Below are 25,785 nucleotides of genomic sequence, written 5' to 3' on the forward strand. Positions count from 1 at the left end.
TATAGGTATTTACATATAGCTACATATAGAAGTTAATTTCTAGAAATTCATAAAACAAACAGTAAAATAATTAAATTTAGTTTCTTGAATTTCATAAAAGAATGAAGTTATATTTCATCGCAAATTTACAGTATTTTAGCAAGTGATTAGATTTCATACCAGAAAAATATGAAGTAGCAATTTTGTGAGATTTTGAATTTATTTAAAAGAAGTATATACAATTAAATAATGAACTAAATGCGATGTAATGCAAATTTTTTAATTGAAGTACATGCATTACAATAATTACTTTTTTCGTACACAAGTAATAGATAACAAGAAAGAGAATGTCTAAATAATGTGCAGTAGAAGTCTCTTTCCTCGTTTCTATATTGTGAATGTTGCAAAAAAAAGCGCATCTTATTAAAGTAATATATCAACGTTAAAAATTTATGACTAACGGTTTTTGAATCACTTCATTACATTTAGTTTAAGATCAAAGAAATTGTCCAAGCAATGGATATGTAGCAATGTCAGAACAACTATGCATAGAATTTATTAAAAATTTCTGTATTTTGGTTGAACAAAAGGTTTAAAAATTTTGTTAAAGAATTTACTAATAGCAATTTTAAGAGAAATTATCATTATTAAAAATAATTACTCCTTTAAATCATATTTTAGAGTTTCATTTATAAAAGTGTTTTGATCCCAAAGATTTATCTAAACTTTATTTTATGATTAATATAATATATTCTATATGTATACAAACTGAATATCTGTATATTATTATTGTATTATAATATGCAGACATACAAATAGTATACTCATAATGTGCTACATTGTTTAGTCTTTACATTGTATAATCATGTTTGATTAAATGTTGAATCAAATCTTAAATTTAATGTTCAAATTGAACTATTACAAATTACCATGTACACAATTAATGAATTTTCTAGAAAATATGGTTTGTTCAACTCAATTCCGATTGCAATACTTATAACTTAAAACAGGACATAAGTTATTACATGGTAATTACATTCAACATAATATTTATTTTTCATAATAATGCGTTGATGAATTCGTTTAGATAATTTATGAAATCATGATTTTTAAATTAAGACATATCGAAATATAATTGAAGATTTGTTAAAGGTATTAGTTGAACGTAATTATCGACCATAGATATTTCTTTTATTAATCTTGTGTTTGACATTTCCATTTTACTTCTTTTTTTATATTTTGTTCTTTAGATGGCTTTGAATCTTTATTTGAGTGCGATATAGGCGCAGGCTCTACCAGTGATAAATCTGGACATAGTTCCTCTGGTGGTGGTGTACGTGGTCTTAATTCGCCATGTTCCCCTTCGTATTTACATTTAGCTTGAGTTTCAAAGTCGTTTAAACATTTTATCATATCATCTTTTTCAACGATAGCTTCATACGGTTTGATTAATCGTTGTTTTGTATCTTTTTCATCTTGCAATTTTTTCGCTTCCACCTCTATATCATGACAAAGTAACTTCTGTTTGACTAAATAATCACGAATACTGTCTCGAACTTCTTGTGAAAATTTTTCCGGATTCGCTTCAGTATAACGGTACACGAAAAGATCAGCACCAGTTAAAATAAAATAATGATTAAAGATATTAATTTTTGCGCCAATGTAGAAATCTTGGGGAGTATAATATTCTGGGTTATTTCTTCCAGTATTTGGTTTTGGAATCAGTGTTGCTTTTAGAAAACAACCCTCGCGACGTCCTGAGTTACGCTTTTCAAGTTCTTGCACGATTATCGTTCCGTCGCTTAAATTATATTCTAAAATGAAATCGCGATTTTCGTCTTCAGGATGAACTACATCCATTTTCATCGAATAACGTAGCTTTTTTGGAAAATTAACGAGTTGTCGAACAACGTCTTTTTTGGGTTGTTTAGGCATAAGCGAAAAGCAAGAAGTGTAAGTATCTTCAGGTGTACCGAAAATTATGTGTGGTGGAGGTTCATATTCTGAAGACACCTTAACATCTTCCATTGGAAGTGGGATTTCTTTTGGCTGTATTATATTCAACATATCTGAATAATATTTCCGTGTGAAAGAATCGCAATCGTGCAGGAAGAAACGTCGACTGAATATAAAAACTGTACCGCCTATCTGTAATTAAAAAAATTAAACATGAATTCGTTCTACGATAATCAGCGTGTTTGCAAATTGTTCATAGACTTACTAAAAAATCTTTTGGCGTATAGTATTCATTGATCTCTGGATCATCGTATTCCAGATATATAGCAGGATAAGAAGATGATAAAATTTTCCAATCTTTTGGTACTTTCATTCTTTTCAACAGCATTGGTACCGGGTCTTTTCCGCTGTTGGGTTTCTGTACTTCGCGAACGGCTATCGTGTCGTCCGTCAAGAAGTACATAATCTTATAAACATCATCGTTCCAAGTTGCAGTGAACGATAATACCATTTTATCATATTCTAAAAACCGTCGTCTAGCATCGTCTGGAATTTGTGTGACACATGTCGGTATCTTCTGTTTGCTCGCACGAAGCTCTGTATAAGGATCTGCAGGAGATTCTTCCTTATCTCCGACGTCTATACCTTGGCTGTTTAAAAACTCTCTAGTAAATAGATCACAATCGATAATATGATAAACTACACCAAAAATACCTGTAAATAACGAAACTAACTAATAAAAATTGCAAAAGCAAATTAATATACAAACGTATTATTCTTTAGTATACAAGTTGAACATTGAATGTGAAAAGGTCGAGTTTTTAATCATTATTTTTTAATAATGAAATATGTATTTATACAATCACAGTAAAGTGTACTTGCTAAACTTACATACGTCGATACCAATGTTTAAATCTTTCCAATGAAATGTGTCGCCACTTGTATTTTTTTCAATTTTACTGCGTCTAACGAGCTTTCCTTGCTGAAAGCCAGCATTATCAACTATAGGCTCAATTACACATAAAGTATCATCCTCCAAAAAATATATTATATTAACGTGGCGTACACGAAAATGTTCGTCCGGGGAGTTAAATACCCCTTGACGGAAGAATGCTTTAAAACAGAGACACTTTTGGGCAAATAATGCATAATGTGGAATAAACTGTCGATATGCATATCCTTTTGTGCGTCCATACGTTAGCGATGGATCATAGCTAAATGTTAATATATTAACATGAAAAATGTTTAAATCGATTATATATAAAAGCTCAAGAAACACTAACTAGATTTTACATACATGAATTAAACTTATACATTTATGTTCAATTATTTTTTACGAACCATACAGAATCCTCTTCTTTTATATAAGCACTGGATGCTGCATCTATTGGTCTTCCTCCAACACCAATATTACTATCACGTAATACACGATAACCATTTAAAAAATGGAACTTTTGTAATAATCTGTAGTCTTGGACCTTTAAAAAAATATTATTTTACTTCATTTTATTGGTTCATTATGTAACAATTTAAATAATAAGAATCATTTTTCTGACTTACACTGGGATCTTGAAATCTATAGCCTGGTATAAGTGGTAGGTCTTCCATATATATATATTAAATTATAAAAATACTAAATAAAATATATTTTTAAAAGATATTACTATGGAACATCGTATATACGTATGTAATATTACCAAAAAATGTGTTTGAGCTGGTTTCTATAACAACACTAATGCATATTGATTTAACTAATCATTACTTCTCTAATTTTCTTTTAATACAAAAATGATATAATTAGATAGTTAATAATTATGTTTATGAATAAGGAATTACCACGTAAATTATATTTGATCATTTATTTTTGCATAAATTATTGACAACAGTAGCATTGGATGGTTTTCACTAGAATGTATTAGTTGCCTTGACAATGAAGTCATAAACTCATTATTTCCTTAAAAATAGCCATACATGCTGCGGATAAACAGCCAGCCACTGGTACAGTAATTAACCATGCAAATGCTATATTGCGAAATAACTTCCACGAAACTCCTTCACCACCACGTGAAGCCCATCCCACGCATACAACGGATCCCACTTTACAGTGAGTTGTTGACACAGGTAAACCAGCCTTACTTGCCAACAAAACTGTTACTGCTGCCCCTACCTATGATTGATATGTAATAATATATGTTATAATGAAATAATAAATATTTGAAAAAGATACTATCTTTGTCTTCCGCAAACAATCAAAGCTTCATATTTATAAAATGTATATATGTATATACCTCTATAGTAAATCCCGTAGTTGGTGTAATACGCGCTAAATCTTGTCCTAGAGTTTGTATCACTCTACGTCCCCACATCCAAAGACCAGTTGATATACCTAAACCACCATAAAGTAATATGAGCATTGGAGTTTCTGCTTCTTGCCTAGCTGATCCTTCAGCATAAACAGCCCAGAGTGCAATAAGTGGTCCAATCGCATTACTGACATCATTACCACCATGAGCAAAACTGCCAAATGCTGCAGTTAGTACTTGCAGGAATGCAAAGAGTTTTGATATTTCTGGTGGTTCTTCACTTTTTCTTTCAATTTCAATTTGAGTGCCTTCAGTTTCTGATGCTGCTACCATTAGGAGAGGGCTTGCGCTGCTATTGCCACGTAATTTTGGTGCTGCTTCTTTCGCATTACCATTACTGTTATTACTACTACATGGGGCTTCAGAAATAACAGACAACGCTGTTGTTTCCTTTTTATCACAGGTACCAAACTTTGTTGTGGTTGTTGTTTTTTCGTTGCTGTTCAGTGAAAGTAATATTCTTTTCCTTTGCCATGGCACAACAAATAAGTAAACAATGGCAGCTGAAAATGTACCAAAGCCTAATGCAGCTAGTAAACTACCCCACCATGGCACTTGATCTAACATCAGAACTGAAACAGATACAGATTAGCATTAAATTTGACTTCTAAACAAAATGCAAATTTATTATATGTAAAATATAAATGTAAAAAATATACTTACGTTTAGGTCCATCGTGTACAACTGACATAATATTAATAGCAACAGTGAGACCATATGCTAGTGGGAGGATATGAAGACCTTGTTCTAACGGTTTACTAGATTGAAGTACTGATTTTCTTAGAACCCAAAATATAGCACCCGATACAATTCCACTAAGTACAGGACTTGCAAACCAAGATGCTGCTATATTTCCAAGAGCTAGCCACTTTACCTATAAATGTATATATTACATTGTATATCGACGCTTGTTTATTTTTAAATGAATGAGATAATAATTTTACTAACTCCAGCTGTTCCTTTACAGACAAGTGAAAAACCAACTGTAGCACCAACAATGGAATGTGTTCCAGAAATAGGTAATCGTAATGCTGTTGCCAGTATTAGCCAGATACCAGATCCAGCTAAACTGGACAATGCTCCTATCATTAATTCTTTTTCATGGCCTTCATATAATGTAACATCTAATATACCCTTTCTCATAGTATCAGAAACCTAAATTAAATATCAATTAACATATTTCAAATAGTATTATATAAGGAAAAATATAGAAAATATATAAATTCTTTTAAAACTACCTTATAGCCAATGAGTACAGCTCCAGCAATTTCGAAGATCGTTGCTAAAATACAAGCTTGAAATATTGTAAGTACTCCAGCACCAACGCTTGTTCCGAAACTGTTTGCAACATCATTCGCTCCAATTCCGAATGCCAGAATAAAGGCCACTAAGAATCCAACCACTACTATCCATACCAAGTTCTCATCATATGGTATGTTCATGTTTACTTACTTAATATCTATTTCTTTTGAGCTATTGGTACGTAGAACTTTCAACTTTTCCACATATGTCAGTAGATCATTTTATTAAAATTTTCTCTTGTTTGTAAGTGATACATGATCAAATAAGAGAACATGTATATCAAGGAAGATCTTCCAGTTTTATCTGTTATGCATTTACATATAAATAGTTATAGATCAGAATATATTTCTCCATTTATATTTTTAAATTCCTATATATATATATATATGTGTACACGTATGTATATATATATATCTAATATTTTCTATTTTACTTTTAAAACAATCAATCTTGTAACTTTGTACACATAGCAGAGGTAGTATTTTGGCGCAGCACCTGGTATATTTAGCATTGTTTTTTCTCATGCAGCAACATATAACTGAAATGCTAACCAGCATCAAAGGAGCTATTGTGTAAACACCTTTCTAAATTTTTTATTTTTTATTAAATATAAAATGTTATGTTCAACTTTAAAAAGATTCATTATCAGCGTTTTTCTTTTCTGAAAACGCGTTGATTGCTGTTCGTCCGGCATCTGTAATTAATCAAAGCGTACGTTTATCTTAATGTATATACATATATACGTCCTTCAACTTTCCGACATTGAAATATAAAAATTCTTGAAAGCAATGCAACTATTTTGTGTAATTACCTTCGTACGCACATCGTAATTGTCTTAAAAATCAACTTTAAACAACAAGATACTTGTAATCCACGAAGGAAATTCAATTATTAGACTGAAACGTTCTACCAAATTTTGCACATTCGATTCCGAGAAGGGGTGGTGCTACCCTTTTCACTTTTCACGTAGCAACACTTGGTATCTCGATTGAAATTCACGACCCCAACAGAACTGGTTCAATTATTACAATTATTCCTTCTTCTCTCATCTTTTTGCGCGAACAAACGGAGAATAGTAATTATTTAACCCATTACAAAAGAGCTACATGTATAAAACATGACGAGAAGTTCGAAGACTGTACATACTACTATTGCAAACTATAAGAAACGAAAGAAAATGACAAATGATTCGGATAAGCAAAGCTTTCAAGCACGTCACCTTAAATTTGTATGTAAAACATTTTAAAGTTTTAATTTCCAATTACCACTGTTTGCATTATTCTTTCTATGATCTTCCGTGTAGTTCTTGGTTTTGAAACCTTACTCTTAGGGATCGTATGGAAGATATGCACTGTGTCATGGAAATGTAAAAAACTATTTGAAAGTTTAGAAAGAGGAAAAGAGAGACGAAACGAAAATATGTATTTTTTTCACTCACGAAACGAAAATTACTTTACATTAATCTTTGATAATCGGGGATGCCGCTCAGATCCGCGTGGGGGTGAAATATTGATCCGCCATTTGTCCACGAATCTCCTATTTTGTGTAAGGCGAAGATACTTTGGTACACTGGAAACCTGGCTCTTTTCTATATTGTAAATTAATGAACAATCGATCGATTGACCATCCTCGCGTTCTAACGTGCGTTTAGAATTTCCTCTTAATGTCATCATGTACTTATTAACAATATACGCACTAACTATGCATCGGATTTTCGTGGGGGAATGATGAATAAGTCATTGCATAAAGGGTGCTAAACGAGCTATGAATTGATGTGAACATAATTACCAATAATTACCTACTCTTATGTACATAATATATTATAGAACAAAGGTCATCCAACAGAATCTCCATCAGTTTTAAAAATTACACACATTGTATTCAATTTTTGTAGATGTTAATACATTTTGAGTAAACTTAGATAATTAATTGTATATTTATGTAATATACAGTTGCTTTAACAGAAATTAATGATATTTGAAGAAATATTAGAATAAATATGCTTATCTAGAATGATTAGCTTCCTGTAATTATAAGTTGTATTAAATTATATGTTTATATTTGAATTTGAATTACTTTCATTCAAAGATATTGGAATTTCTTAAGTGATACCACAATTAGAACAGTACAATCTAAGTAAATAAGCACAATTTATTTTACACGTATCATATTTACAGTTTTTGGTAGTTTGAAATTATAATTTCAGTATAAGTTAATTGTAATTTTCACACTACTGAATTGTTATACTCTACTGAGCTTCCCATTGTTCTCTTTCTTTACGTTCTTTAATGACGTCCATTACATGAGGCAGAAGATACGGTTTATCCTATTTAACAATAAAAGTTTAGCATGTTAGATATTTAAATTGAAAATGAAGTAAACATATTATGTAAAAGTATATAGAAACTACATAAATTAATAAGAATTTTAATATTAATATACCTCTTCGAACTTAGTCCATTGTTCTTTTGGTAAAATTTGCTTCTGGCAATCTAACTGAGCAGCTCTAACAATACGGAAGATACGTGCTTCCATCACATCAGGGGGTAAACGTTTCAATGCTTCTACCACGTCGTCAGTTTCATGAATAATATCATCTTTATGTAAACCTAAATACATGTAAAATATATATAATGTACATTGAAGTGAATATTATTAATTTATTCATATGACTCAACCAGCTATTTTACTAGTACATAAATATTTTATACCATATTTGTTAAAGTCAGAGGCGTTATATGCCCATTTTTGTATATTTGCTGTAAAACAATTAATTATATAATTATATAAGAATATAATACGTAAATATTTGATAAAGTGAAATTTTCAATGGTGATTTACTCACGGAATGTACGTTTCAAATAATTTGCAATTATAACTGCAAGCATTTTTGTTTTTTAACACTTAACGTGTTAACCCGTTCGTATACTTGCTGTTTGGAATAATGTATTATCGTTTATACCTGTTATACTGTACTTTTACCAGCTTCGATTTACGAAAGTATATAAATACGTACATACTATGTACATACCTGTAAGTTACTAGATCGCTAGTATCGATACGTACATTTTCCAAGTTCCTAGTATGCAATTCCATAGTAACTAGTTTTAATGCAATACAAAAGTTATCTTATTTTTAATTCATAATCGTGCAGTTTAATAAATTACGTTTACTTATTATAGTTCCACGATAATTACTTGTATAATTGATATACAATGCACAAAGTAGCGTGTGTTTGAAAATGTTCCTAGAATCTGATATAAAGCGTATTAGTACAATCGGAATTTATTACGTTTACATCGAATCGAACTATTATTTCTCGAATAAAACCATTTACTTGAATAATGATATAAATCTGTTTTGTTTAAGAAAATAAAAAGATTATATTCTGCTACAGAATTATTTAAAAATACCCCAGATTTCTCGTATAGATGGCGGTATAGCAGAGAAAGGGGGCTACTTTTTGAGAGCGTGGTATGCGTTCGATGGTTAGTATATAAGCACCGAGGGAACTACTTTCAATGCCTCTTCCTCATTAAGAGTAGAGTTGTGTTCACGTGTGGTTGTGTCTCCTTTTTCCACAAAATAGGTCACACAACCCACCTCCATTCGTGAAATAACTCTTCTATAAAAAAAAAAAAACCAAAAAAAATATAAAAATTATAAAAAATATAAACAAAAAAATCGAAAAACCGTAGCTGAAAACCGCGAAACGTAAGTAAAGTGTGGAAAAAAATAGTAATCATTGCGTTACGAAGAACAACGTGGTCGGAAGAGCGCAAGCCATATTGAAGGAACGGGAGATACCAAAAACCAGAGAATTTTCAACTTAAGCAGCTGCACGACGAGGGAATACTACTAAAAATGAATCCGGGAGCTCCGAACTATCCTATGGCCTCACTTTATGTGGGTGACTTGCATGGTGATATCACGGAGGCGATGCTTTTCGAGAAGTTTTCATCGGCTGGGCCTGTACTCTCGATACGCGTCTGCCGTGATATGATTACACGACGTTCGCTCGGCTATGCTTATGTCAACTTTCAGCAACCGGCTGATGGTAAGCATATTGATTATCTATTTCGATATTTCTTTGACCTAAATACATCAGATCTTTGTAAAAACTCATCCTTTGTTACATCATTTATCCATGCTTGACACGTGTTTCGGGTCGTACGATGCCACCATATTGAAACCTACTTCGCACAAAGTAGATAGTAGTTGACGGTTGGTTGAGTCATGCTTAATTTTTTCATCACTTCCCTTTTTGCACTTCACACGATATCGAGTGTCTTGATACAAATCGGAATGATAATCGGAACGATAGATTTTTATATGTAATCCGTCTACCACATACATGCATTGTGCTAATTGAACTAAAGATAAGATAAGTGAAAGTATCATTGTACCATATTTATTGTGTATATGAAAAAAACAATTTCTCAATATGTTCGCACTAATGATGCACGTTCTATAAATTATTTTCACAATACATATCTTTCTTTTACGATACATCTTAAATGATTTTTTGCAAGAATAAATACTCATAAGAATAGAAAAATGTATAATTGAAAAAAAAATGTGATTATTATCTTAATTTCAGCGGAACGTGCTCTTGATACTATGAATTTCGATATGATAAAGGGGCGGCCTATTCGTATTATGTGGTCTCAGCGTGATCCATCTCTTAGGAAATCTGGCGTTGGAAATGTGTTTATAAAAAATTTAGATAAAAACATAGACAATAAAGCCATGTATGATACGTTCTCTGCTTTTGGTAATATACTCAGTTGCAAAGTGGCTCAAGACGAATCCGGCGTTTCAAAAGGTTATGGTTTTGTTCATTTTGAAACTGAAGAAGCGGCAAATAAATCTATTGATAAAGTTAATGGCATGTTATTGAATGGAAAAAAGGTAACATTTTACATTCTCTATTGAATCTTTTTATTCTGTTCTGTTTATATAATTGTAATTATCATTTTTGTATTCTTCTATTGTATAGGTATACGTTGGTAAATTCATACCGCGCAAGGAGCGTGAAAAGGAATTGGGAGAGAAAGCTAAGCTTTTCACTAACGTTTATGTAAAGAATTTTGGAGAAGATATGACAGATGACAAACTGAAAGAAATGTTTGAAAAATATGGGACCATCACCAGTCATAAAGTAATGATTAAAGATGACGGAAAATCTCGAGGTTTCGGTTTTGTAGCATTTGAAGATCCCGACGCTGCTGAACAAGCAGTACTTGAATTAAACGGAAAAGAGGTTGCTGAAGGGAAGTGCATGTACGTTGGACGGGCGCAGAAGAAGGCAGAGCGTCAACAAGAATTAAAGAGGAAATTCGAACAATTAAAATTAGAACGTTTGAATCGTTATCAAGGTGTAAATCTTTATGTAAAGAATTTAGACGATAGCATAGATGACGAGCGATTACGCAAAGAGTTTGCACCATTTGGAACGATTACCTCGGCAAAAGTAATGATGGAAGAGGGACGCAGCAAGGGCTTTGGATTTGTCTGTTTCTCAGCTCCTGAAGAAGCTACCAAGGCTGTAACAGAAATGAATGGTCGTATAATAGTCACTAAACCATTATACGTTGCTCTGGCTCAACGTAAAGAAGATCGTAAAGCACATCTCGCTTCTCAATACATGCAACGTTTGGCGAATATGCGAATGCAACAGATGGGTCAAATTTTCCAGCCTGGTGGTGCTGGAAATTACTTCGTTCCCACTATGCCACAACCGCAAAGATTTTATGGACCTGCACAGATGGCCCAGATTCGTACAACACCACGTTGGCCAGCGCAGCCTAATCAAGTACGACCTAATGCACAAACTGGAAGTTCTGGTTTCGCTGCGATGCAAGGTCCGTTTAGAGCTACACCACGTGCACCTACAGCGCAAGCTGGTACTATGCGAAGTGCTTTGTCTGCTAGACCTATCACGGGTAATAAAAAATTAATTTTATACAATTTTCATCATATCAATTCCTATAAGAATTCCTACTAATTACGTTCGTTCTTTTTAGGTCAACAAGCAGTTGGCGGTGCAAACATGCAAAGTCGTTCTATGGCTGGTCCAGCAGTCGGAGTATCAGCTCAAAGCCGTCCGTCGAATTACAAATACACCTCGAACATGCGTAATCCACCACAAGCAATGGCAATCCCTGCTCCTACTCCTGTTCAGCAAGCTGTTCATATCCAAGGTCAAGAACCGTTGACTGCCTCTATGTTGGCGGCTGCTCCACCACAAGAGCAGAAACAAATGTTGGGAGAGCGTCTCTTCCCGTTGATTCAATGTATGTATCCGCAACTTACTGGAAAGATCACTGGAATGTTGTTGGAGATCGACAACTCTGAGCTTCTGCACATGTTGGAGCATAATGAATCGCTGAAAGCCAAGGTTGAAGAGGCCGTAGCTGTATTGCAAGCTCATCAGGCCAAGCAGGCTGTGGCTTCTAAAAAAGAGTAAAAACATCTATTAGGGTATAATTTTATTCTTTCTTAATTGTTTGTAAACGATGTTCAGTTTTTCTTCCTCATTCTGCAATTATCCTTGGTTTAAACAAATTTTTTCTGAAGCTTTACGGTGGCTTAAGCGATTATTACATGCAAGAATGACAGGAACAAATTGTTATTCAAAACTTAATTGATCATGAAAGGGTTTTTCATCGAGTTTTATGATAATAAATTTTCCTTTAAAAATATTAAATCAGATTATTCTTTCCCCAATCCTTATTTCGATTAATATTTTTATTTTATCTTACTTTATTTTTTATTGACTTATTACTAAGACGTTTGTATATCATTAATTTTCTGTAATGCAAAGGAAAATGTAATGAAAGTATAGAGAATAAATTATTTGAAATGTTTGAACTGCAATTAGGCGTTCGTTAATTAGATTGTAAATTATGTATTGAATTTTGTCTTTTACTTTGTAATATTATCGGCATCGAATATTTAATATTGTGTTTTTAAATTAAATGTATGAATAAATTTTACACCTAAGATTTATTTCAAAAAATTGAACAATTTCTATTGTCATGAATATTCCGCCCAAACTTGACATAATCTTATGTACAAATTAGAAAAAAGGATGTCAACATATATAATCATCCTTTTAAATATATATTCGCATTAATATAGCTAGCATTAGCCCGGCTATTAATATGAAAATCGATGTAATTCTATTAAACTTGTGAGGTCGGGAATTCAAGCGTACTGATTAATTGTTAAACGTGACTATATGCATACATGGTACACAGAAAATAAAAAAGAGAAAAGGATAAAGAAAAAGGAAAATTGTGCTAAATATTCGAATATGAATTTTACTAATGCATGAAATCAAGGTCGGTATATCCGGCAATGACAACTAAATTTACTGCAGTCGATTAGTGACATTTCTCGATGGTGGACTAAGTCTAGTAATTGTGTTGTACTCCTGTGGCATATAGTTATCGACATAATCGTCTACTTTTCTGATAAATGCGTCCGTTTTTTTTTTAATTTTATGGTAATAAGAAAATGTACTTACTGTCCTCTATTGCAGTGTTTCCTAATTTTTTACACCTGCGGACCGGCGAAGACAGGTAAAACATTTCAGGAATTGGCGTCAATCAAAAATTAAGAGACAATATATAAATAGGTGTTTCATTTATTAAATCGTATGCAAATATAATTTTTAGTTAGCGCGACATTTGCTGCCGCTTATTTTTTGATAAATTAAAATTTTTTTATTTTTCGCAGACCAACGCCGGTCCACGGACCAATAATTACGAAACATTGCTCTATTAGTATTTTGTATTTTTAGCAAATAATTCAGAGGAAGAAATGTGACGTATGATTGTAATAATCATTCGTATAAAACCTTGCGCACGTGAATTGTATGTTTAAGTGGATTTTGTATATTTTTCACTGGTGCATTTATGTTATCGCTTTTCTACTTATATAGGCTTAGAATTACGTTCTTTCAACAAATATATTTACAGGGCCCTATATCAGTGTTTCTCAACCTTCTTTGGTTGACGACGCATTAAAAATATCTGGAATTATTTGCTGTACAGCTGAATACAGGATAAGATTTTTTTAGTAACCGTTGAGGTAATGCAAATACCACATTTCAAAGTTACAAGACCCATGTAATTTTAATTATTTGTCAAAAATTCTTGTGGCACACAGGTTGAAAAACACTGTCCTATGTAAATAAATACAATTAAAGCGCTCCGTCGATTACAAAGACGTTCATATAGGGCAAGGTTTGGAATCCTTCACGCTAATTAGTTGGCTGGTCCTAAGGATAGTCCCGAGATCTTTCAATAACCTCGGCTTTTACGATGGGTTCGACGGGCTTTTACGATTTATTACAAAGAACAACCAGCGGCGAAAGTATCCTTTCTCCAATGTCAGGTCAACATCACAAAAAGTATGGGATATATGTTTGACTTTAACAGTTCGTTTTTATTGAAGCCCATTGAGTTTTTCAAGTGGCACGTTTCTTTCCTAGTCTATTTACATAGCGCAATACCATCTGGTCTACATCTGCCTACAAGTACACAAAATTCCTATATATAATAATAAGGATCCAATTCTTAATAATACAAATAACAATAATGACATTTGAACAATTATTTTGTCTATGAAAGAAGATTGTTCGTTTTGATAAATATTTTCTAAATATTAGTGTTAAACAGAAAATATAAATTTCTTAACACAAATGTAACAATTTCCTTTCATCATTTTCTTTTCATTCACTGCTATTGTTTATCTGTGTAATAGAAAACTTCTGTTTGCAGTGCGATTAATTAAGAATGGTATTCCAGTTATACATATGCGTTATATGTGAAATTAATTGAGGTAAGATTGATTTTATTAGATGCTGATACATAAAATTTGAATGTTATTAAGACAGTCAGTTTCAGTATTTAATATTACGAATTATTGTCATTACGTAATTATTATCGCTAATTTTCCATTTATAATTTTTGTACATACAGAAGAGGCGCGTGTATTAAGTTATGCCTTTTAAACATTCCGCTTCCTTACAGTCAGCCCATGATTGGTTAGTTGTCCCGTGGTGGGACGGGTAATGAAAAAATCTGATTAGTCCAACCGGACACTTCATGTTACTTCGACAAATGATAGGCTGGATAGTTGTTCTGCGGAAAGGCAATGGAGATTGGAAACGAGTCCTCGTCGACAATAAGCAAGAGAGAAGATTAGTATTTGTTGAGCTGTTGCCGAATCGTGGCATATTTTCACGAGAAGTTGTGAGGTTCAGTGGAGTTGCAAGAACAGTTTGTAATCAATTATATATGTAAGACACTTGAGAAGAGTAAGTTTGTTCGACCTATATGCGTATATAACGGTGGCCTAAATTTTTTTCGTCATAAGCTATTCTGCGTCCACCTTCAAACTGTCTTTGCGCCTTAATTAAAAATATTTGCACGAATTTGAACCTGTTCTTTCACTAATATGCGATATCGGTATTTATCGGAAAGATGACTATAGCGTAGAATTGTCATCCTGGCAGATATTGTCATCTTGGCAGATATTGTCATCATTTTACGTTTGATTTCATATGCTATCGGGAACTATAATTGGTTTTATCAATTTATGTGACGTCAAAGTAGCGATAAACTTATTGTTAAAAAGTATTGTAACATCTGTATTGTTTATTAAGCGTCTTATTTCTTTTTGTTATGAAGTTGTGTATGACACGACTGAAGGACATTTGCTAATGTAAAATACGGTTTGAATTGTCACATTAATTCTTGTAGCACATACGACATCAAAGAGGTCATTCTGAATTATATATATATAATATACACAGTACGAGCGTTTATCGTTATAAACGAAAGGAATGTCCATACAAAAAATCCTATGTACATATATACATTCGATGTACGTACATATGTATGCATATAACTTCATAATACATTCATAGCAAGCTACGAATTCAAGTGCATTGCAAATTGTAGAAGTTATAATAGATTATAAATATTTTTTTATGCAAAAGGTATTGAATTCAGGTTCGTGCAGATTTTAGCTGATTTAAATAATTTGTGGACGTTTCACCTTTGGATATTTGAGATGATCTTGTGTATTTCACAAAACCTACAGTACCGATTTGATCGCCATTTGCCGGTGTAAAGCGAATTATAAAGTTCATTGTTGTTTCGAAATATGAATTTATTGTGTATTTGTAGTAGTTTCTTTTTTGTAACTGTGCTCATAATGTTATTTTGAAATACTAGACAATAGCATATTATAAGAATTACAATAATATATTTTAAATGAAAATTTCCAAGATATGTAGTGATTGTATGCCATAAAGGTACAGGTTATTTTATATATTTTGTACTTTTGGTCAAGAATAAAATATAAGAATCTAGTAAAATATTATCAGAATATTGTAAGGGTAATAAAAAATATTGTATAGAATTATGTTAGTTTCAATAAAATGATTACATTTAATGGTATTTATATTTGGGAACTAAATTAGTTTATTAAATTAATATAATTTCTTAATTTATAGGTACTGAATGTTAGAGTACATGTATTATAATTTTAATTGAATATTCTAAGATTAAAATTTAACATTTTATGTATGTAACTTCCTAAAATATGTTACTTTAATTGTACTTAAATATTTTCAGGATTTTAAGTTGCACAAGTATAATTTATGTAATACACACATACATATATCTATATATATACATATATAAATTTTCATTAATATTTTTTTAATATAAAAAAAAGCAATAATGGAAAGAGATGATGTGATAAAAAATGTACGTGCATGTCTGATATCATCGAAAGGTGGTGTTAAAATAGAAAACTTAAGTAGTAAGTATTATAAGTGATCATAGTACTATTATAAATGTATAGGTTCAATAGTAGATAACGATAATATTAATACTTTCTTTTATAGGAGATTATAGGATGCTTATTGATGAAAATATTCCATTTAGAGAGTTAGGACATCAGTCTTTGATCGCCTTTTTACGTACTGTTCCTAGTGTTAAAATTATTGAAAAGGGAAGCGATTGTTTTGTAGAAGCTCTACCCACTGAAGAATCTGCACATATTACCAAGTTAATCGCAAGACAAAAGACAACCACTAAGAAGCATAAGAAATTTGTAAATATTTTTTCTTTTTACTTTGTATCATTCTAAAATTGGTGTAAATATAGTATGTTGTTTTTAATACAGTTGTATATGTTGTTTCAGATAAATACTCGGAAACAAACACCATTCCGTCAGCCTATGACGAGAAAGAACGTTCGTAATACAAAAACTGTTAACAATAACTTATATTCACAAGTGAGCGCAAGGTATTAAGTGTGTTACATGCAAATTTTTCAATTTTGAAGTATATGTAAATTTTCACTTAGAAAATGATAGGAAATAATCCTGTTGTTCTATAAATAATTAAAGTCTGTTTTATTTTCTTAGATCATTCTTAATACATTTAAATTTAAAGGAGATAATTAAAATTAAGACTAATATACCTGTTTAAACACACTTATTGTTTTAGACAAACAATAACATATCCCGCAATGTCAACAAAAATTACAATTCATCAAAATAGCGACAAACCCAGGTACATACAGTCCACTTTTGGAAATCCATCAAGCTCTCTTACTAATGTAAGTAATATAAATTTGTTGCAATCATATGTTTTAATACTGGCAAAGTTAAACTTATTTTATTATTATAATTTTTAGAGACTGAAAGAGAGGCAAAAAGATATATCTGTAAACCAAAGTAACAGTAAGATTAGGGAAGACTCACAAATAAAAAATAACGTGAAGGCGATAACAACGCCTGTGATAAATCAAAAGCCAAAGACTGCTAATAGCAATGTGGAAGCGTCTTTTAGAAAAACTTCCAATATAAGTGATAGACTTAAAGTGAATCCTAATAATATTCCTTCATTGCTGAATTTGCAAACGAGTATTCCACCTTCTTATCAGTCCAAAGTGTTATCGCCTCTTTCACCTGGTCAAGTTTTAGCAGATGCTAAAATAACACAATTTCAACAATTGCCAACAAATTCTCCTGTAAGTATTCGTATTTGCGTATAGTTAAAAAATTAATTATTGTACATTAACAAATTACTTTTGTAGACTGTAGATAAAGTTAAAAAAATTGTGCCAAAATCACAACCAGTCGATCCAAGAGATGAGTTAAAAAGGAGAACTAATGCACTAAATCTTCCAGATCCTGTATATTACGTATGTCCTACAACGATTAAAAATGCTAAAGAGCTAGCTGTGTTTGCTCGAGTTAAGGTTTGTGAGAATGTTTTTTTACAGTCAGAATTTTAATGCTTTATATTAGAATTTATAGCTGTACTATTACCCATATAATATAAATCATAAATCATAAAACTTTTAGATCGGTGCGTATGGCTACTCAAGTTATCCAGATGAAGCACGTACTGAGGACGAGGCACAGAGATTTGCAGCAAAAAATGCTTTACTTGATCTTACTGAGAAATATGGATTACCTGTTTGTTTAAACGAAACTAAAGACAGAAACGTAATAAAAGATCGAGTTTTATCTATAATAGACAACCATCCAAATGGTATTTTTATGTCCCAAGTGCCGATAGACTACAAACAACTATACAAAGAAATCTTGCCAGGAAACTGGGCCAAGGTTATAGAAGAGAGTCCAGCAATAGTTTTGGAAAATGGTGTTGATAACTCAGTAATTCTACGTCGATTTAAATCAACTACAGAAAAGGTAAATAAACTGTTTCATTTTTTTGAGATGTAGTATCAGCTGAAAAATTTTGTCACACGAGTAATGAATCACCTTGTATATTTATCAAAGATATGAAATTATTCACTTAACATATATGGTTGTCTTTAGGTCAGAAATATGACTTCAGTGAAAACTGATAAAGTACTATTAAATCCGATTGGACCTGCTGCACCAGGACAATTACAATTACCAGAGGAAGATTTCTGGCCCGCGTGTCCTACTTGCGTTATAAGTTGTAACGAAATATGGGTCAGAATTATAGGGGAGGCATACAGTGTACGTTGAACAAATTCTTTTTATACATAATCCATATTTTTCTAATCGGTTACATCAATCATATCGCTGGTATGGATTTATTATATAGGATCAATTCAACATAATGACCACCGAAATGAGTCAACATTACGATAAAATTAAACAATCAATTAAACCACAAACTGTTGAGATCGGAGGTTATTACGTTGTATTTGAGGATGAATCCTGGCATAGAATACGCTGTATAGATTATGATGCGACAAGTGGAATGGTTACTGTTGCGTTCATCGATCACGGAGACGAAGATGTTTTCCACTACAATAGATTACAAATACTGGATAAAAAGTTTTGCGTGCTTCCTGCCCAGGTATGGCAACAGATTGTTGCGTATAGATTGTTAAAATATTATTTAATGAAACTTTTACAATTACAGGCAATAAGGCTATGCCTTTCTGGCTTGGAAGATTTTAATGACTGTGATAGTATCGTGGGTCAAATTGAACAAATTCTACTTGATCGTGCTTTGTATGTTGAAGTAGTGAATCGCAATAAAGATCAAAATGAAATATCTGCAACAGTTGTGCTTTACGATACGAGCGGACCGGATGATGTCAATTTAAATGTAGAATTGCTGAAGCAAATCGTGGACAGCACAATTGTTGCTCCTAAATTAAATGTCGTAAGTAATTCATTTACGTTTATTATTAATTAACGCATGATCAAATAAATGAAAAATGAAAAAAGAAACAAATTACATTTATCCATTTTTGTATTGACTTTTTTTTATTGGAGAATTAGAAAGATACAGGTTAATGTTTGTTATTATTGTTCATAGGAGGGACAAATATCCGAAGTGTTTATTTGTCACATAGAACAGGACGGTAGTGTCTTTGTACAAGTGCAATCTGAGAGTATGAAACTTTTAGTCAGTTTATTAAATCGATTAATATGTACCGGATTGAATACGGAAGATCTGGATAATTGCACTATAACTAATGTTGATGCTACTAAAACATATTTCGTATCGGTCAATAATAATTGGTATAGAGCGAAAATAGTAAGTGACAATTTCGGTCAGTTAAGAGCATTCTTAATTGATTTCGGTAAAACTGTCACTACAACGCAAAGCAGTCTTCTTAACTTGGAATTATTATCTCCAGTTTTAGCAAAGTTTCCCGCTCAGGTAATCCCAAGACTCGGATAATTGACAAAATTGAAAATTGTATACATTTAAATGAATTTCAATGACACACATATTTTTATAATAGGCATTGAAGGTACATCTTCATAACATTGACAAATCAATGTTTGGTGAAAAGATGGTCGCGAAACTTCAAGAGCTAGCTCCAAAAGGCGAGCCGCTTCTGGTAAAAGTTGTTTCATCTAACGAGGGTATACCAGTCGTGGAATTATTCAAACGAATTCAGCCGAGCAACATGCTTGTATCGGTTAATAACACATTGGCATTTGAAGAAGAGTTTTCGAAGTATAATATTTTAGAAAAATACACGTAGATACAAATTAACGAAGGCAAACGAATAATTAATAATTCGCGTTGTTATTTCATTTACAGAACTCACGGTGACGGAAATAATAATATAAAACCAAGAAAACGCATCGAACGTATGAATTCTAAACACACAGGGAACGAAGAAGATGAAGTAAAATCTTTGAAGCCACCTAATATTTCGGGTATTGGCGAATTTTTTGATGTTTATGTAACAATGGCAGCTCATCCTGGAAATTTTACTGTTCAACCATTTCGTGACAAGGGTTCATTGGAGGTAAATATTGTCATATACATTTTTCTCATTATCCTGTTCAATGAAATTATTATGAGATAATAAATGTATCGTGTAGAAAATGATGCTCCAGTTACAAGAAGTTTGTCAAGCATACAAAGGACCTTCTCCAACTCCAGAATCAGTAAGGGAAGGTAAACTTTATGCAGCTCAACACACTGATGGTCATTGGTATAGGTATAAACAAAAGAAATGTTTTACAAAGCATATATTTTAAGGTTTCTTGTTGTCTGCAAAGTTGCTAACTGATACTATTTATTAACAATGTTTATTCATTCTTAATTACCTTTAAGGGTATGCATTTCAAGCATAATTGAAGAAAATATGGTTAGCGTTTATTTTTGCGATTACGGGGACATATCGGTAATGCCAATAAATAAATTGCAACCTCTGAAGAGTCAATTCGTGGAACTACCATATCAAGCTATTAAAGCAAGACTTGCTGGTATGTAATCGCCCTTTTGCTCAGTTTTAATTTCCTTTTGAGTCCCGGAAAATTTGTTATTCCATATATTTTTTTTTTTGTTAACGATTCACACAGGCATCCGGCCGATTAACGTTGACTGGTCTGTCGAGGATAGTTTAAGATTTCAAGAGCTAGTCGTGGAGAAAGGTTTTGTGTCGATAGTTGTCGAATCTAAACCCGATGGGCTTTCTCCAGCGGACACTGTATTGGGTTTAAAGTTGATAGACGTCGATACAAATGAAGATATCTACATCGATCAACTCTTCGTACAGGAAGGTCGAGCGATGGTCGTTGAATAACCGGTGATACGTGTAGTATGTATACTTGAGTACAGGTCACGAGGTAAAGAAGATCGTTTCGTGAAATCAATGAGTAAAATAGTTTTCGAACGTTACTGTGGAATACACGTACCTACAGATTAATTGTTTTCTATTAAAAGAACTTTGTACAGATTTACTGTTTTATGGTCGAGGATATAGTTGTTTGTATATAAGAATGATATTTATATTTAATAGTATTCGAGAAACACTTAGACTTGAGGGACTGTTCATAAGCAAAAGAAATGGGAGTCGTGCATGTACACGTATACATTAAACAAATTCGTGTACGGATGTAGGTACATATCGTTCATTTGTTATAACAATGACATAACTAAGAAATCAAGTTTCCTCCAAAACAACAAATTTTGAGTACTTTGAATCATTATAATATTGTAGGAATACCACATTGATATTTAAACGTGACGAGAGTAGGTATAATAATTCAATTACTTAAAAATAACAAATTTGGAGATGTCATTGTTATAGTGAATTAGTGATATGTGTAACTACAGTTATGTGCAGTATCCTGTAACCGTTATCTTTTCTTTCGCAAGTTATAATTTATTCATTTTTAACCGCTAAAGATTATATTTATATTCATACTTGTTTAAACTTATATATACAAATTAGAATAGTTCCTTTATATATCGTAAAGATCAGTTGCGCATATAATTTTTTTATACATTTTTGTTGATGTTTTTTTTCTTTTTTTTATGATTTTCATTATTTAATTTTTTTTCTCGTACGTTAACAAACAGTATGGTTGTATGAAAGCTGGCTGTGGTGTATGAAAGACAACAGAAATGTTTTATCGTAAACGAATTGCATTCCATTAATCTTCTTTTTATTTGTCTACATTAGTATGCGTTTTACTAATCGTCCGCTAAGTTATTGTTTAACTCATAACTCATTTGTACTAGAATTACTAGTGCTCTACTGTCCAAATTAATTTATACTGTTTAAAAAGCTGTTCTTCTAAAATAGTTTTACGAGGCTTTTAGAGTTTTATCCATATATACGTTTGTATCGGATATTTGCGAAGGTAACAAATACCTTTTTTTGTGCTAAGTCTGAATTAATATTTTCTGAACTAATGGTTGTATCAGAATTAAAATCTGCAAAACTGGTATGTTAATCCTAAGTTATACTGGACAGGAAATGGTTCTAAACGTAATGTTTTTACTGATTATAAGTTATTTTTCTTTTTGTTCTGTATGTGATAATTATTACTGTTAATCTACATTTTTTCCTATCATAACATTTACTGCTATTTTTGACATTGTTTTATTTAATGTAACAGATTGATATAAACGAATTTTAATACTAAGTTTATGTATAAATAACAATATTATATACAATATGTTACAGTCGTTTTTGGTTTACGTTCTTAAGAAAAACACTTGGTTTATTCGATGCATAAAATCTGTGTAGAGAGAGTATGAACTCATTTAATCTTAAACGACTATTTACTTCTCAGTATTTCAATTAGTTATAGTAGTTCAGTTATTAGTAGCTTTAGTCAAATATGGTATTATATACATATATTTATATACATTTGCGTGAATTGTACTGCTTAATGGTAAATATTTCCATTTCGTTGAATTAGTAAGATATAACATTGTAACTTAATGTTATGTTCCCTATTTTTGATATGCGGTGCCAATAAATAACGTTTTCAATAATTATTTGCTTTGAAATAATATATACGACACGTACTAACAACATATACATTTCAAGAAACACGTAACAGTTAAAAGTGCGATACATTTGTACTCTTAAATCAGGGTGTTGTGTGTAAGTGGCAACAATGAAGTATCTCATAAAGGATTAAAATGCTCAAGAAAATGTTTAAACAAAAGTTAGTTGGAACAAGGGAAGGCATTATTTGGCATAGATATCTTTTATATTGATAAAGTAGTAGGAGAGACTTCAAGAGTTTAATCCTTTTTTTAAAGAACACCATATATTTTGGTATTTAAAGTATCGCAGTGTGCGTTGTATGACTGTAATGTTGCATTTTCCTGTAGTGGCATGTTATAAATTATATTTAAATGTTTGTAATTTTAGGCGGGGAAACATTTTTGAATTTGTTGAACTGGTGGCGCCATCTCTGTGAAAAGTGCTCAAACTGTTCGCACAGCGTTACCGACAGGTAAGTGAACTACCGACAGTAGTGGCGCCATCTCTTAGGGTAACTCTGAAACTATTATCCAATTAGTTTCAGAGTTACCTTCAGAGATGGCGCCACCGCTGTCGGTAATTCACTTCTGTGTCGGTAACGCTGAGCGAACAGTTTGAGCACTTTTCACAGAGATGGCGCCACGGGTTCTAGAGTAGAGTCGGTATCATCTGTCTCACTCTTTCTTATAGCTTTCTTATATATCTTTCTCTCTCTTACCTCCAAAGTGGGCAAAATAAAAGAAATTGCAGTAAAACTAATGAGATATACAAGAAAATATAATAAAATTATTAAAATATACAATAAATTATAATAAAACTATTGAAATATATAAGGAACTACAATAAAACTACGGAAATATACAATAAATTACAATAAAATGAATATATTGAAATTTCTTATACATCTTATTAGTCTTATTGTGATTTCTTGTATATTTTAATAGTTTTATTGTAAGTTCTTGTATGTTTCAGTAGTTTTATTATACTTTATTGTATGTCTTAGTAATTCTGTTATAATTTCTCGTATATTTCAATAGTTATATAGTAATTTCTTGTGTATTTCAATAGTTTTATTGCAATTTCTTCTACGTTTCAATAGTTTTATTATAAGTATTGTATATTTTCTTGTATATTTCAGTAGTCTTATTATACTTTATTGTATATTTCAATAGTTTTATTGTAATTTCTTGTATATTTCAATAGTTTTATTGCAACTTCTTCTACGTTTCAGTAGTTTTATTGTAAGTTCTTGTATACTTCAGTAGTTTTATTATAATTTATTGTATAGTTTAGTAATTTTATTATAATTTAATGTATATTTTAATAATTTTATTGTATTTATTTGTATATCTCATTAGTTATTTCTTGAACCCCTTACTGTAGAACCCTTTGTGTTACAGGAAGGGACACAGAAAGAAGATAAAGTCAGCGGAACGTAGGGACTCCCTTCAATCAATCAGGATCATTTTAACTACCAGTTTAAGAGGAAAGGAAGGAAGAAAGAAAGGAACAGAAGAAGAGAACAGAAGGAAGCTGGTTACCGATCAATTACTTTGTATCACTGTACATTAATTTTAAGGAAATGATTAATAGTTAAATAATTAGTATTCCACTATAATTGCTGTACGAAATACTGTATTATATGTATATTATTATTGTAAAATATGAAGTCTACGTGTAAATGACTGTATATTGTACTAGCTTGATTAAATAAATAAATTATTTGAAAAGAGAATAATGCAATGAGTTTGATCAATTGCCTTCCTTAATCTTATCCACTCCTTTTCCTTGTTATTCCACAAGTTTAACGAATTCCTGGACAATGACGTCACTCCCAGGGATCTCCGAAATTCCTGGAATTCTCGATGACGTCATTTCCAAGAAGTGGCACTATTCGGATACCTCCTATGACGTCATGTTCTCCTGATACATTGCCAATTTTTCGACCAAAATCTTGAAAATTCGACTTTGTATCAGGAGAACATAAGTGGTGAGGAGGTATGCGTGCCACTTCTAGGAAAATGACGTCACTTCCAAGAATCGCGGAAATTCCAGGAATTCTCGATGACGTCATTTCCAAGAAATGGCACTATTCGGATACCTCCTATGACGTCATGTTCTCCTGATACAAAGTCGGATTTTCAAGATTTTGTTCGAAAAATCGGCAATGTATCAGGAGAACATGACGTCATAGGAGGTATCCCAAAGTGCCACTTCCAGGAAATGACGTCATCGAGAATTCCTGGAATTGCCGATACCTCCTATGACGTCATGTTCTCCTGATACAAAGTCGGATTTTCAAGATTTTGGTCGAAAAATTGCGAATGTATCAGGAGAACATAAGTGGTGAGGAGGTATGCGCGCCACTTCTAGGAAAATGACGTCACTTCCAGGAATCGCCGAAATTCCAGGAATTCTCGATGACGTCATTTCCTGGAAGTGGCACTATTCGGATACCTCCTATGACGTCATGTTCTCCTGATACAAAGTCGGATTTTCAAGATTTTGGTCGAAAAATCGGCAATGTATCAGGAGAACATGACGTCATAGGAGGTATCCGAGTTTTGCCACTTCTTGGAAATGACGTCATCGAGAATTCCTGGAATTTCGGCGATTCTTGGAAGTGACGTCATTTTCCTAGAAGTGGCACGTATACCTCCTCACCACTTATGTTCTCCTGATACTTTTCCAATTTTTCGACCAAGAAACCGATTTTTCGACTTTGTATCAGGAGAACATAATATGCGAGGAGGTATTCGAACGTGCCACTTCTTGGAAATGACGTCATCGAGAATTCCTGGAATTTCTGCCATCCCTTGGAGTGACGTCATTTTACAGAAATTGGCGGAATTTTGAAATTTGTTACTCGAGTCCCAATTTTTTGCTTTGGTCAA

General features: G+C 32.1%; 5 protein-coding genes and 1 long non-coding RNA gene across 8 annotated transcripts; 3 read left to right on the forward strand and 3 right to left on the reverse strand.

The window, feature by feature from the left end:
• Window positions 1-737: 737 nt before the first annotated feature.
• On the reverse strand, window positions 738-3,647 carry LOC143424848 (EF-hand domain-containing protein 1). The gene is made up of 5 exons (XM_076897204.1): window positions 3,496-3,647; window positions 3,277-3,413; window positions 2,827-3,149; window positions 2,197-2,649; window positions 738-2,123 (listed from the first exon to the last, which is right to left on the reverse strand). Exons 1-5 carry the CDS (start codon window positions 3,541-3,543, stop codon window positions 1,174-1,176), a joined length of 1,911 nt encoding a protein of 636 aa, XP_076753319.1. The 5' UTR covers window positions 3,544-3,647; the 3' UTR covers window positions 738-1,173.
• Window positions 3,648-3,779: 132 nt separating this feature from the next.
• On the reverse strand, window positions 3,780-5,747 carry Napi-iii (Na[+]-dependent inorganic phosphate cotransporter type III). The gene is made up of 5 exons (XM_076897206.1): window positions 5,537-5,747; window positions 5,247-5,453; window positions 4,962-5,172; window positions 4,224-4,870; window positions 3,780-4,102 (listed from the first exon to the last, which is right to left on the reverse strand). Exons 1-5 carry the CDS (start codon window positions 5,738-5,740, stop codon window positions 3,872-3,874), a joined length of 1,500 nt encoding a protein of 499 aa, XP_076753321.1. The 5' UTR covers window positions 5,741-5,747; the 3' UTR covers window positions 3,780-3,871.
• Window positions 5,748-7,731: 1,984 nt separating this feature from the next.
• On the reverse strand, window positions 7,732-8,584 carry LOC143424275 (cytochrome b-c1 complex subunit 7). Its single transcript, XM_076896240.1, has 4 exons — window positions 8,446-8,584; window positions 8,312-8,359; window positions 8,043-8,209; window positions 7,732-7,926 (listed from the first exon to the last, which is right to left on the reverse strand). The coding sequence occupies exons 1-4, from the start codon at window positions 8,486-8,488 to the stop codon at window positions 7,849-7,851; spliced, it is 336 nt and encodes a 111-aa protein (XP_076752355.1). The 5' UTR covers window positions 8,489-8,584; the 3' UTR covers window positions 7,732-7,848.
• A 534-nt stretch (window positions 8,585-9,118) lies between these two features.
• On the forward strand, window positions 9,119-12,309 carry Pabp (poly(A) binding protein). The gene is made up of 4 exons (XM_076897210.1): window positions 9,119-9,657; window positions 10,201-10,511; window positions 10,600-11,545; window positions 11,627-12,309. Exons 1-4 carry the CDS (start codon window positions 9,465-9,467, stop codon window positions 12,067-12,069), a joined length of 1,893 nt encoding a protein of 630 aa, XP_076753325.1. The 5' UTR covers window positions 9,119-9,464; the 3' UTR covers window positions 12,070-12,309.
• Window positions 12,310-13,792: 1,483 nt separating this feature from the next.
• LOC143424211 (uncharacterized) lies at window positions 13,793-16,368 on the forward strand. Of its 2 annotated transcripts, XR_013101905.1 has the most exons (3): window positions 13,793-14,019; window positions 14,661-14,910; window positions 16,253-16,368. It is a non-coding gene; the product is annotated as an uncharacterized LOC143424211 (long non-coding RNA). The 2 variants fall into 2 exon arrangements; XR_013101904.1 differs by lacking the exon at window positions 13,793-14,019 and having other exon boundaries at window positions 14,627-14,910.
• Tapas (tudor domain-containing protein 7 tapas) lies at window positions 16,253-22,596 on the forward strand. Of its 2 annotated transcripts, XM_076896126.1 has the most exons (16): window positions 16,253-16,442; window positions 16,528-16,736; window positions 16,827-16,930; window positions 17,134-17,245; window positions 17,324-17,659; window positions 17,726-17,890; window positions 17,997-18,347; window positions 18,477-18,644; window positions 18,733-18,990; window positions 19,057-19,302; window positions 19,459-19,806; window positions 19,892-20,109; window positions 20,197-20,407; window positions 20,484-20,602; window positions 20,719-20,870; window positions 20,967-22,596. In XM_076896126.1, the coding sequence occupies exons 1-16, from the start codon at window positions 16,361-16,363 to the stop codon at window positions 21,188-21,190; spliced, it is 3,303 nt and encodes a 1,100-aa protein (XP_076752241.1). In that variant the 5' UTR covers window positions 16,253-16,360; the 3' UTR covers window positions 21,191-22,596. The 2 variants fall into 2 exon arrangements, with proteins under 2 accessions (XP_076752241.1, XP_076752242.1); XM_076896127.1 differs by lacking the exons at window positions 16,253-16,442; window positions 16,528-16,736 and having other exon boundaries at window positions 16,827-16,919.
• Window positions 22,597-25,785: the final 3,189 nt, after the last annotated feature.

Source organism: Xylocopa sonorina, chromosome 6 (assembly GCF_050948175.1).
Source record: "Xylocopa sonorina isolate GNS202 chromosome 6, iyXylSono1_principal, whole genome shotgun sequence".
Taxonomy (NCBI): domain Eukaryota; kingdom Metazoa; phylum Arthropoda; class Insecta; order Hymenoptera; family Apidae; genus Xylocopa; species Xylocopa sonorina.